This window comes from Typopeltis vanoorti, chromosome 13 (genome assembly GCF_054136105.1).
Source record: "Typopeltis vanoorti isolate ZY-2024b chromosome 13, IOZ_Tvanoo_1.0, whole genome shotgun sequence".
Taxonomy (NCBI): Eukaryota; Metazoa; Arthropoda; class Arachnida; order Uropygi; family Thelyphonidae; genus Typopeltis; species Typopeltis vanoorti.
In genome coordinates, this window is record NC_143561.1 from 115324173 (window position 1) to 115336937 (window position 12765).

At 33.1% G+C, this 12765-nt stretch overlaps 1 protein-coding gene across 1 annotated transcript in view; it reads left to right on the top strand.

Annotated features, from left to right (window-relative positions):
* Window positions 1-12765, top strand: part of LOC150100484 (nuclear receptor subfamily 2 group E member 1-like) — a 71113-nt gene that overhangs the window by 48054 nt on the left and 10294 nt on the right. The window contains exon 5 of the mRNA XM_090402665.1: window positions 7156-7409. Within this exon, the coding sequence (XP_090258791.1) occupies window positions 7156-7409 (254 nt within the window). The remainder of the gene's footprint in view (window positions 1-7155; window positions 7410-12765) is intronic.

The following is a 12765-nucleotide window of genomic DNA, read 5'->3' on the forward strand; positions in this document are numbered from 1 at the left end:
CATACAGTTAGGGCGCATGATTACAATGGATTGTAATGGGATTCCCTTACAATCCCATTACTGACGATGTCCTATGATACTTAGGATGAAATATTTACTTATTAAAACTTATTACTGTGGTTATTACGCGTGTTTGTCATGAATTTTCCACAGGTTTCATAGTACAATAAAATTATTATGAGAATGTCTTTCAGACCTCTTCTTTTTTTAACGGTTTAAACCTGATTTTGTCATTAAGATAAACCCTATTAAAAGAGCTTTTTATCGAGTATAATTAAAACTGAGTGTGTGGAAGTTTTGCAGTATATCATGTCCATTAAAGCTTGAGTAACCGGATTTTTAAAAGTTACTATATATGGCAATTCTATTTTTTACGTAAACTTGACTCCCGAAAGTTGTGTATATATATATATATATATATATATATATATGTAGAAAGTATTTTGACTTTTAGTCTGTTTGCTTACTTGGGAAATGGAGTAAAACCAGGTTTAAAATTACTTGGTATAAAATTACTTGGTATCTTTAACATATATATATATATATATATATATATAAATAAATAAATATATATATAAATAAATAAATAAAATACTTTTTTTTATAAATTAAAAAAAATAAAACAAAAATATTAAATTAAAATGAAGAAGTGCGAGGGGAATCACGCGCAAGCTTCGGACTCCTCTTGTGAAATCCGTCAATTAATGTGACTCTTAACTCTATTTTTTTTATATATACAAATTAAACATATTAGGCGCTGATCTCTTTCTCTCTCCACACACACACACACACACACACACACTTTACCAATCAAAAAGTAGTGGTTCAATAGAACAATGAATATGTTCGGAAATTCCAAAATCATTTCATAATATCATTCCACAAAAAAAAATATTATTATTATTATTAATTATTATTATTATTATATGCTTGCAGCATATATTTCCTGTGCATTGTACATCAGAAATTTTATATTTCTTTAAGTTTATTTACTTTTTTAATTTTAATTCTAAAATTATAAAAAAATAATCTAAGCAGGGCCCCTTTCTGAACTCAAAATTAATAATATCAGCAAACAAAGTCAATTGAAATAAGGCTGGTTTAGGGTTGAACAGTTTTCATTGCATACAATTTAAGATAGTTAGATGATGCAAGTTTTGTTAGGTATACTGAGACTTTAAAAACTTATTACAATACTAAAATTATAGCTTATCTGTCCTGTGTAATCAAAACAATAGTGTATTGTAATGTATAAATAGATGCTAAACGCTTTTTTTAAGGTTTAATAACAGGTAAGGCTTATATTATAGGTAATAACAGGTAAGACTTATATTATAGTTGCAAGAGACATCAAATCGTTTTTAAATCAAAGATTACCTAAAAACAATAACGTAAAATTGCTTTTTCGTTGGCATTTTTCATAACGGAATATCGATTGGCATGCAGCAGATCTATACATTCAAAAACAGAACTAGAAAGCATGAAATGAGCCCCCCCCCCCCACTCCACTTACCGCTATATATAATGTAAACAAACAAAAATGGCGTCAAGAGAGCAGACTGCATATATAAATAATGTAAACAAACGAAAATGGCGCCACGAAAGCAGTACAGCATTAAATAAAATTCATAATGAGCTTTCCTAGTGTTCTGTGTGAATTTTGATTACTGCAGATGTTTAAATAAGCATATTTTGTTATAATACCGCCACCGAAATTAATATTAATATGATTACCACTCAACTAATTTTATCGAAATTTGTAGTTATTATATCAACAACTAGTTTTCTCCATGTATATCTCTATATGTGATATACACTGGTTCAAAGACTTGTCTCTTCTAATTTAATAATGTTTTCTGATAATTTTAAGTAATATCTGATTGAATACTTGAAAATTGTCTGAGAAAATAATTACAGTCTAATCCATTAATACAGCTTACCTTATGTCTGAGTCAAATAATCATGCCAAATAATTAATCAGTCCTCTTACAAGATTTTTTTTTTTTTTTACCGCGCATCGTGAAGGTATATTTATAATTGAAACCATTCCACTTGAAAATTTTACGAAGTGCTTAGACACAAGTATGATACAAAAATTAGAAATAAAGCCAATAACCACAGAGCACTCTGACGTAAGACTTCATCGATAAACATCGTCTGTTCGTCTGACTTTTATAAACATTCAATAAATTCGTCAGAGAAATAAAGTTACAAATATATAACAAGCATAAAGAAACATAAAACAATATTAGCGCCACATTACGTTTGATATGTCCGCTCAGTTTTGATGTAGTGTTATTTTATTTATTATTTGTTGATTATTGTGATTTAGCTAGAGATTTAATCTTGGCGCAGTTTACTTAACAAACTTATCTGTTAATTAATTTTAATTACTTTTTATTTTAAAACTTAAATAATTTTTGTTCAAAAATATCTTCGTTTTCGATTTGGGATTTTCTAGCATGTAATAATGCTTATTACAAAGTTATTTTTGAAATACTATCTTCAAGAAAATTTAAAATAGCAAAAGTACTTGTATAGCTATTAGATTTTTAACACTAGAGCCTCTACAGAGGCTCTACTGTTAATGTGACTACTTAATTTGACTGAACAGACTTAGCTACAGCTAAGTCTGTTCAGTCAAATAAAGCAAACTTTTAACAAACTGATAAAATATTTCGCATCCATGTTCGGCCTTATGAAGGAATACTGTATACTACGCCCAGAGAATTCAAGTTATATTATGTTTCTTTATGCTTGTTATATATTTGTAACTTTATTTCTCTGACGAATTTATTGAATGTTTATAAAAGTCAGACGAACAGACGATGTTTATCGATGCGAAATATTTCGCAACCACTATATATATATATATATATATATATATATATATAGTGCTTTTCAAATTCTTAACTTTAAGAATTCCAGTGTCTTTCTCAACCTTATCTAACCGTTTCTTTTTAGGTCTTCCTCTTCTTCTTTGTCCAATTACGCTATTTTCCATTTATATATATATATATTTAACTTCTCTACTTTCCTCCATCCTTTCTAAGTGGCCTATCTATGCTATTCTTTGTGTCTTAATAAATCTAACAATATGTTCTTCTCTTTAATTGGTCCATAAATTTTTCTCATTATTCTCCTTTCAAAAATCCTTAACCTATTATCTTCTTTTTGGAATAGAGTCCACGATTCACACCTATATGTTGGAAGCTTTAATTAATTAAAGAAATTATCAGATGGCCTTATGCATAACCAAAGACTGACTTAGAGTGTTGTTATTAAATATGTTACTGGTTTGTTTACAAGAAATGAAATTAATGAAGTTATTGAAACTATTCTGGAATTGAAACTGCCGCATTTGAATCTCATGAAGAACAATGAGAACTCGCATTCACAGAGATGACGAAGATGCAGACTATGTGAAAATCGTCTTGAAGTGCGATCATCCTTTTGATATAGCTAATTTCTACTCTCAATGTTAATAGTGGGGAAAAGATAATTCAAGAAACCGGAGTTTGTGCGAAGGCAGTCATGATCCGCTCCGTTTTACAGTGATAAATTTGAAGACTTCAAACATGTGGGAAACTTTGAAACTATGTATCTGAGCTTGAGATTGTGATTGTTCCTCGATACACAATGTTCTTGTTTCTAAGAGCTGCGTATTAGTTACAGAAGGAGATAAAAAGCTGGTGTAACCTTCAAGCATGAACTTATCACTTTGTTTAAGGAATTTGGAATGCGAAACATTAAAAATAAAAATAAAAAATCAACCATAGATGATACATATATTTTCCCACCAAGAAAGTGAAGGAAAAATTCTTTATATTTTATAGAGGCGATATATGTACTTTACAAAGGCTCAGCATGCTATAGCTCATAACGGAATATCGATAAAAAGATATTCCGTTATGATATTCCTTCAAATATAAAGTCTTTATATTCTTGCCTTTTAGTATAAGGACAACTAGAGCTTTCATTATTATTATTATTATTATTACGTGACACCTCCAGGGAGTCCATGGACTCATCGTGGGAGGGCACACTACTCTACTTCGCTAATCTCACTACTTAATTCTCCAACTACCATCAACGCCATCTATCGCCCATCATCAACAACAGTACTTTTTGTCTGTAAATTGCGTGTGTTCTGAAGGCCGATTTGTCTGTATGTGGAATGAAAAATCCGAGTTTCCGGGAGCGAAAAACCCTGCTACCACCGTATGAGATCGGCTAACTCATCTTCAAGTGAAAAAGCCCATATAAGGATCCCTCTCGTCACGACGAAAATCGAACCTAGTTCTTTTCCAATCGAAGGGCGCAATGTTCCGCTATTCTTCCAATTGTGCTACGGCGGCTTTTAAAACATCGCTTCGGCCCTGGAGGGACTTGAACCCACAGTATTTGGCTCCAGAGGCCAATGCCTTATCCATTAGGCCACAGGAGCAACTGCTTCATATGAGGCTACTTTCAATAAAAATCGATTCTGTCACTCTTTAGAGAAAGGTCTGAAAAATTTTCGTGCTCTGTATTACTAACTTGTAAACACTAAATGATTCAGTTTCTTCGTTTACATAAATTAAAAAAAATTAACATTTTGCCAACAATACAAACAAAACATAAAACAAATCGCCTAACCCATTTTTATCCCACAAATTAAGCAGGTTGAATGAACTCTTTTAGCTTTAAGCATTTCTGAAAATTGGTGGGCAGCCAGTCTCTACTCTATGCAGGCACCAATAGCTGAGCTCATAGCTATCGACGATTCTTAAGTATTGGGGAGGACGTAAGAGAGTACAAACAACTACCACCAGCTGATGATCGTGAACCCTGGTTTTTTTTTTTTTTTTTTTTTTTCTGAGATGCTAGGCTTAAAACGTGAGTGGAGAAGAGATCTTATTTACTTGTGCTAATGATCGACAAACTCGAAAACCGGCTTAAAAAATAATATTTGGCGACTAGAATCGAGCTCACGACAGTTCTGCAATATAGAATTGTGGTACCAAAAACATTGTCAAAAAGGTTACTATACGGTTAAAATATGCATTGTAATAACTATTTTCTGAGTAATATGTCATCGAAAATAAAAAAAAATACTACTACAGCAATATGAAATTAATAGAATTAATACTCATTGCTTTATTTCCAAGCTACAGTCTAACTAAAGTTGAAACAGTGAAACAAAATTTCATTCTTGGACTGATTTTCTTACACCCCACCCCTCTACTTACTAATAAGGAGATTTTAATTTTTATCCTGCAATATTGGTAACTTATATGATAAATGTTAGCGTTCTTGCAGAATATAAACCGATAAGAAACCATAAATAAGGCTATTGAAAATTCTCATTTTTTTAATATTTAAATCCTATCTTCCCTTTCGTCTTAGATTCAGTGATCTTTCACGACTTGTTGTTTGCTATGGCTGTAAATATTGCCAAGTCTATAAGAAACCAGTTAACTCACCTTCAGTTAAAATTCAAGCCCTGATAAATGTTCTTCGTGTTCTAGACGGATTCGAACTTGTTAGGTCTGGATGGAAATCAAGAAGCATCGTCTATACCGAGTAAGCTACCGAGATCTAATAACACTCGAGTATATATTAAAGTGAATGATTTTTTTTCTTTTTAATGTAACAAAACGTATTTTTAATAGTGGTACTAAAAAGTGTCGTATTAAACGTTAATGTTGCATTGTCGCATTAAACGTATATACAGTACAGTAAACCCTCGATTAATGCGCTTCGATTAGTGCGTCATTTTTTTTCGATACCCAAATTCGATTAGTGCGCCTATATACATCTTAAAAATAAATGCTACAGATTTTAAAAATTTTCTATCTGTACATTTTTATGGCTAACTATTTTAAAAAATCACTCACCAGAATGAAATAATTTAGTTACCGATTTAAAACATTTTACGAAGTTATCGTACACTATACTACTTCCATGTACACTATATTCCAAATTTTTACTGCCAAAATTTCTGTCGTCTGCTATAGTACACCCACAGATTCGAGACCCTTCGACACTCTGCGCATGTCACAAAAAGGAGAATCCATTCCGATAATAGGGTAATCAATCTATCTTCTAGGATGAGTTGTTTATTATTACACATCGGAAAATTAACTTCTCTTTTATGCTCATTGTAATTTTTAAAGTGGTAACTATTTTGCTTTTATAATAGTTGGGAAATTTTATCTATAAAGCACGTGATTTCGCGTGTTGGCGACCAATTCATACGTCCTTCAGTTCTTTCTCCCCTTCAATGATAACGTCAAAGAATTAATTAAATCTCATTCTGAAGAAATGAGTGATTCCGACCTGCTAAATTTAGATGCACAGCGGGAAGATCCCGAAGAATATGAAGAAAATTTAACCACCTCATAGTCAGCCAAAAGAGATTTCACGGAAACAATTTGAAAATATTTTTCGTACAATCGAAGGTTTTAAGCAGCAATGCTTAGAAACTGACCCTGGTGAAGAGAGAAGCAGTAAAATTTGCAGAAGAGGCAATAGGGAAATACCGTCGGTTGTATGAAAAAAAGAAATAAAATACCGCCAAACTACGTTAGCTCAATTCTTTGTTAAGAAGTAGAATAATAAATTTATATTCTGAATATGCTTTATTGTCTTTCAGCGTCATGGCTTTCCTTTAACTAGACCCTAAGACATACTCTAATTCTTTTATAAAAAAAATTAAGGGTCAAAAAAGAAATCTGAGGAACGAATTATACATTTTGCCATAGGTTATTATATTCGATTAGTGCGTTTTCTATTAATGCGCCTGTTTTAAAGAACGCATTAGTAGCATCGAGGGATTGCTGTATTAAAAACTCTGCATGGTTTTTAATACTATGTGTGTGTGTGTGTGTGTGGTTTCTTACCTGAAATTTAGCCAGGTATAGTAGTTCGGAACTTCCTTTACGTTCGTTTAATGTGAAGTGATGTTTTAAACTGTATTTTTAAATAAGAAGTATAATTTAATTTTTTTTTTTTTTTTTTTTCAATTTATATTTGGAGCGTTAACAGTTGACGGCTTATAAGAACAATATTTTGCCAAGTTCATACCAAACATTGTCTTCAGAATTGCCGAATTAGATATTACTTATGCTTTCATTTATTTAATATTATTTTATTTCTTTGTTTCAAATTTAGAATCTGCTTCTGCGTCTTCATCCTCCACAACTGGTCCTTCCGTTCGAGCAGACGATCTTTTCCATGAAATTGCAGCCCATATCTTGTTTGTGAGCGTTCGTAGGGCGCGGACCAATGAGCTCTTTCAAGTACTAAATGAGGAGGATCAAAACACCATTCTGGAAGAGGTATGGGCGGAGCTTTTCATGCTGCAAGCAGCTTATTGGCCAGTTGACATCTTGGCTGTGGCTAAGCACTTAAACTCCGACGTCAAGGTAGGTGCCGCTGCTATAAGCTCGAGAGTTTTAAAATAAAAGACAGTCTTTAGTTTTAATAACTTTATTTTATTTATAGAGTCTATATTTAGCACTTCACTTATTTGTAATATTCGTACTCGTAAAGTATGTTTATACCATAGTCTATCCGTTCTGTACGTTGCAATAACTGCGTGGATTTCATTACGTAGATTGTACTTTTTCTTTTTTTCTTTATGATAATCTACCTTAGGTAATCCGAGGGCTGCATTAAAAAAATATATATATATTTATCAGAGGGCCGCATCACAATGAGCATCTAGTAATTTGGTGCAGCAGCGACACAACCTGGACAGCTGAACAAATGAACTCGACCAGTGTTGAAAATCACGTGGGTATATTATTATTATGTCACACCTCCAGGGAGTCCAAAGACTCATCGAGGGAGAGTGTGTCAACAGCATCGAACGATTCCCTTCCAACTACTAACCGCACTCAAACTTGCTTAACTTTTTGCTGAGCCATTAGTAGCAGAGGCTCTACCAATCGACCAATTGACGTAGAAACACCAAATAAAATTACTAACATCGAGATTATCGATCAGTGATAATTAAAATACCTAATATGCACTCGATTCAAATTGTTATTTTATTTTTTCGTTCGTGAAAATTAAAACCCAAAGGCGGGCCGCACAAAATCGCATCGCGGGCCGCAGGCGCCAGCGGGCAGTGCTTTGGACAGCCCTGATCTAACCCATATCACAGTGTTTCTCAAAATGTGGTATGCGTATCCCCGGGGGTACGTGAAAGGTCTTCAGGGGGTACGTGACAATTTTCGGAAATGCATCATTAATGCATGGAATCTTTATTAAGAAAAAAAGAATTATCTTAAACGTATACATTTCTCAATAAATTATATATTATGTATGAATTCTCCAACTCAATTTGTGATAACTGCTTCATAGTTTCCAAAATTCGCGGGCGATCACTCTCGTGAATCTTCGTTCAGCTTCGTATATGAACGTACGCTGTGAGCCAGCAACAACACGAAGAGCGTACGAGCGACTGATAAAAAAAGTAATTATATGAATCAATTTTGTTCTATTAAAAATAAAGCATATTTTTTTTTGTTTACATGTACATCTAAATTCAGATAAGATAGACATTTACAACGAAATATGCTTTTTTTATTTTATTTATTTATTATTATTATTATCATTTTGATAATAATAATAAATAAATAAAATATATAAAATAAAAATAATAAATATACCAAAACAAGCCTTAAAGTACAAGCCATTAGGAAAAAGAAAACCAGGACGTCCTCTTAAACGATTCAACGATGACTTCTAAGGCCGGAACAGGCCATACTAGGCCTAAATCCTTGATTCGTATGATGATGATGATGATGATCATTTTGATAAGGGGTGACTTTGCAATAATGAAAATTTAGGAAGGGGTACACGGATATGTGAAGTTTGAGAAACACTGCCATAGCAGATTGTAATTCTGTTGTGCATTATTACCGTGAGCCAGCTAAGGTCTAGAGCACTGTAGCCTTCCAATAAACAAGCCGTAGTCTCACAGTGGGCGATGAAATTCATTTTCTATCTCAAGACATTCCCCAACATTCATGCGGGATCAGGGGAAGGGAATTCGAACTGGCAGCCTGCATTTTGTTTTTGGCTATATACGATGATATATATATGAGGTCAAAGCACCTTATGGAAACTTGTTTAGGTAAATTTATAAGCTCTGGATTACTTCACCCTTGGCATTTTTTAGGTCTGGCTCCCACTTATGGGACCTCAATAAAGGTCGAAACCGGTCTGGGTAGTGACCATTACCTTAATGAATAGCATCATACATCTCTGCAAGGAAATGTGCTTTGCATTAGGGAAAATTCTAAGGAAAGTGATCAGAGCTTACTCCACCTTTACAACGAGTTGCCTAGTGTTGCACTACTTGCAGCCGCAAGCTTGACTTACTTATCTGTTTGCTTACTTGGGAAAAAGGATTAAAAACCTAGCTTATAAAATTGCTTGGTATGTTTAACATAGCTTTCCTCAGTAATTACGATTTAAACACCGATCGAGAATTCAATTGGAAGAAACACATAACCTTCAAACATAAGTCAGGTATTGAGAAGGTTGTTGCTTCAAAAATTCAAGCCGAAGGTTTGTATTTTCGTAAGTTTTCAATCGTCTTTACTTAGTTATAAAATAATAACGGATAGTTCTTATAACTTCGTTGAATTATATGATAAGCAAATAATTCGTGTTAAAATTTCAGGGATCATTCGCATTTAGAAATCAGAAAACTATAACATGGTTATAGTTTAGAAATGCGCGTGAAATTTCTAACCCATAGCAGATTGTAATTCTATTGTGCATCTTCTATTGGAAACTTCTACAACGTTTATTTAAGGGGATGGTATCGTCTGGCATACTGTCCTACAAATTTACAAACTGAAGCGAAACTAGTGTACAGTATACGTGATTTTATTTCAGGTAAAATACCTAGTGCATTCATACTTGATTTAACGGAAGTCATTATACCTCTTTCGATTCGAATTGCCAAATTATAACTTAAGTACTGTATGAGCTATATTGCTGCAGTATGCTTACAGTTTCGCTATGGCGTTTTTTTTTTAATATTAAAAAAAAAATTCCTATGATATATTCTCATTATATTACGCATAAGAATTCCCGTTCGGGGATGGCATTTTAAAGATGAGAGTCAAGATTTTTTTTTTTTTTTTGGGGGGGGGGAGGCCTTCTAAGACTAAGTAGATATTTTTTTTATCTTAAAAGAAACGTATTTACTTATTTACTTTTTATTATTTATTATTTCTTTTTGTTATTTTTTATATTTTAATGGAAAAAATCACACATTGATGTTGGTTCACAAATTTTGCTTCCTGCGTTTTTCGGCGCATCATGAATATTAGTAAATATACGCTTATTCATATGTTTTATTTCAAAGGTATTGATAAGAAGCACAAAAAAAAGCTTACAAACGCAAAATCTTGCGCTCGTTTAAAACGGCCAAGTTTTTCGCGCATTAAATTAATGTTTCATTGGCTGTGTACACAGGCGCGGGCGATGCGAGGGAAGGAAATGCGCTTGGGGTGTAGAGTGACTGCGCTGATAGCAGAGATCACATGCATCAGAACTACAAACGCCGGGGATTCCCTTATTCACGTAATTCATTAATTTCATCTTACAATGGCGTTCATTATAAGGTGTATAATTTTTAATTTATAGTGCAGTAGTGATTTTCGGCTACAAGCGCTCTGTAAATTTGATTGAGTACTGGATTGGCAAACCCGAAGTACCTGGCCGGACTATGCCTTCCTTATGTAATATATATCTATTATCGGTAGACGGTACCCTATTTTTCTTTGTTTATTTGGTTGTTTACTTCTTGCTCATTCCTTCCAGTGCTATTAGAGTATTCGAGGACTAGGGATGAATCTTTCCTATGTTATTATATGTCCTTTTTTTTTCTTTCTTCCTTTTCTTTCTTTTTTTTTTTTTCGTTTCTTGCAGCGGGAGAATCTGCTTTCTTTCATGGGTATTTGCCTTACTTAGTAAGCTGAGTCCCAAGACGTCTGATCAGCGCATTGGCCAAATACTCCTCGTAAACAAATGGAATTGATAAAATTTGACGGCTGTTGCAGCCAAGGTCAAAATGGACAAGCTATCTCGAATGTGATACAGTATCTACTTCTCAGACTAATGACATAATCGACTCAAACCCAAATGGGAGGTTCTTTCTAGACAATGCATCTGAGAAGAACACTATGATAGGGAATATTTAATATTGGTACATATAATTTATATAATTATATTATATAATTATAATAATTATATATATAATTAAAATTGGTACATATATATATATATTAGGATAACCAAGCAATTTTATATGCTTGGTTATTTTAGCTCCTAATCCCAAGTATGCAAACAATTAAGTTTGCGCCTGAAACAAAGTTCAAGTCTAAAGATGGTACAACACCAGGGCAACTCATTGTAAAGGTGGTTAAAGCTTTGATCACTATTCTTAGTATTTTCCCATAATGTAAAGCACATCTCACTAGAAGATGTATACTGCAATGCATTATGGGTGGGGTCACTACCCAGACCGGTTTCGACCTTTTTTGAGGTCTCCTCAGTGAGTAGCTAGACCCTAAATACCAAGGTTTTAGTAATACAAAGCCTTATCAACTTTACCTATATAAGTTGCAACAAGGTGTATTAAGTTTTAATAAAAATCTCTGGAGGAGATATTGATGGGAATAAATTTTTAACTTGGGTATATTGTATATTAGGATAACCAAGCAATTTTATATGCTTGGTTATTTTAGCTCCTAATCCCAAGTATGCAAACAATTAAGTTTGCGCCTGAAACAAAGTTCAAGTCTAAAGATGGTACAACACCAAGTTAAAAATTTATTCCCATCAATATCTCCTCCAGAGATTTTTATTAAAACTTAATACACCTTGTTGCAACTTATATAGGTAAAGTTGATAAGGCTTTGTATTACTAAAACCTTGGTATTTAGGGTCTAGCTACTCACTGAGGAGACCTCAAAAAAGGTCGAAACCGGTCTGGGTAGTGACCCCACCCATAATGCATTGCAGTATACATCTTCTAGTGAGATGTGCTTTACATTATGGGAAAATACTAAGAATAGTGATCAAAGCTTTAACCACCTTTACAATGAGTTGCCCTGGTGTTGTACCATCTTTAGACTTGAACTTTGTTTCAGGCGCAAACTTAATTGTTTGCATACTTGGGATTAGGAGCTAAAATAACCAAGCATATAAAATTGCTTGGTTATCCTAATATACAATATACCCAAGTTAAAAATTTATTCCCATATATATATATATATATATATATATATATATATATATATATATATATATATATATATATATATATATATATGTGTGTGTGTGTGTGTGTGTGTGTGTGTGTGCGCGTGTGTGTGTGTGTGTGTTAAAGATGCTAAGAAATTTTTTATACTTGGTTTAATCCTTTTCCCAAGTAAACAAAATAAAGTTTTGTGCGTGAAATATATTCACGTCTGGGCTACTTGTATATAGAGGCTAATGATTTCATATCACTTGCCTTAGTCTGTATACCATAATCAGGGGCGGCTCGTGCACAGGCACTGCGGAACTGCAGCACCTCCAATTTTTCTCGATATATAAACATATTTATTAATTTATTTATATTTGCTTGTAATATTTAATTTTTCATCAACAATCCTATACAATTCTCTTATTTTGTATAAAAAATAATAAAAATCCATCTTGTAGCACTTAGGAGGGCGAAGGACGCTAGCAGCACTGTATTTACCACAGTGT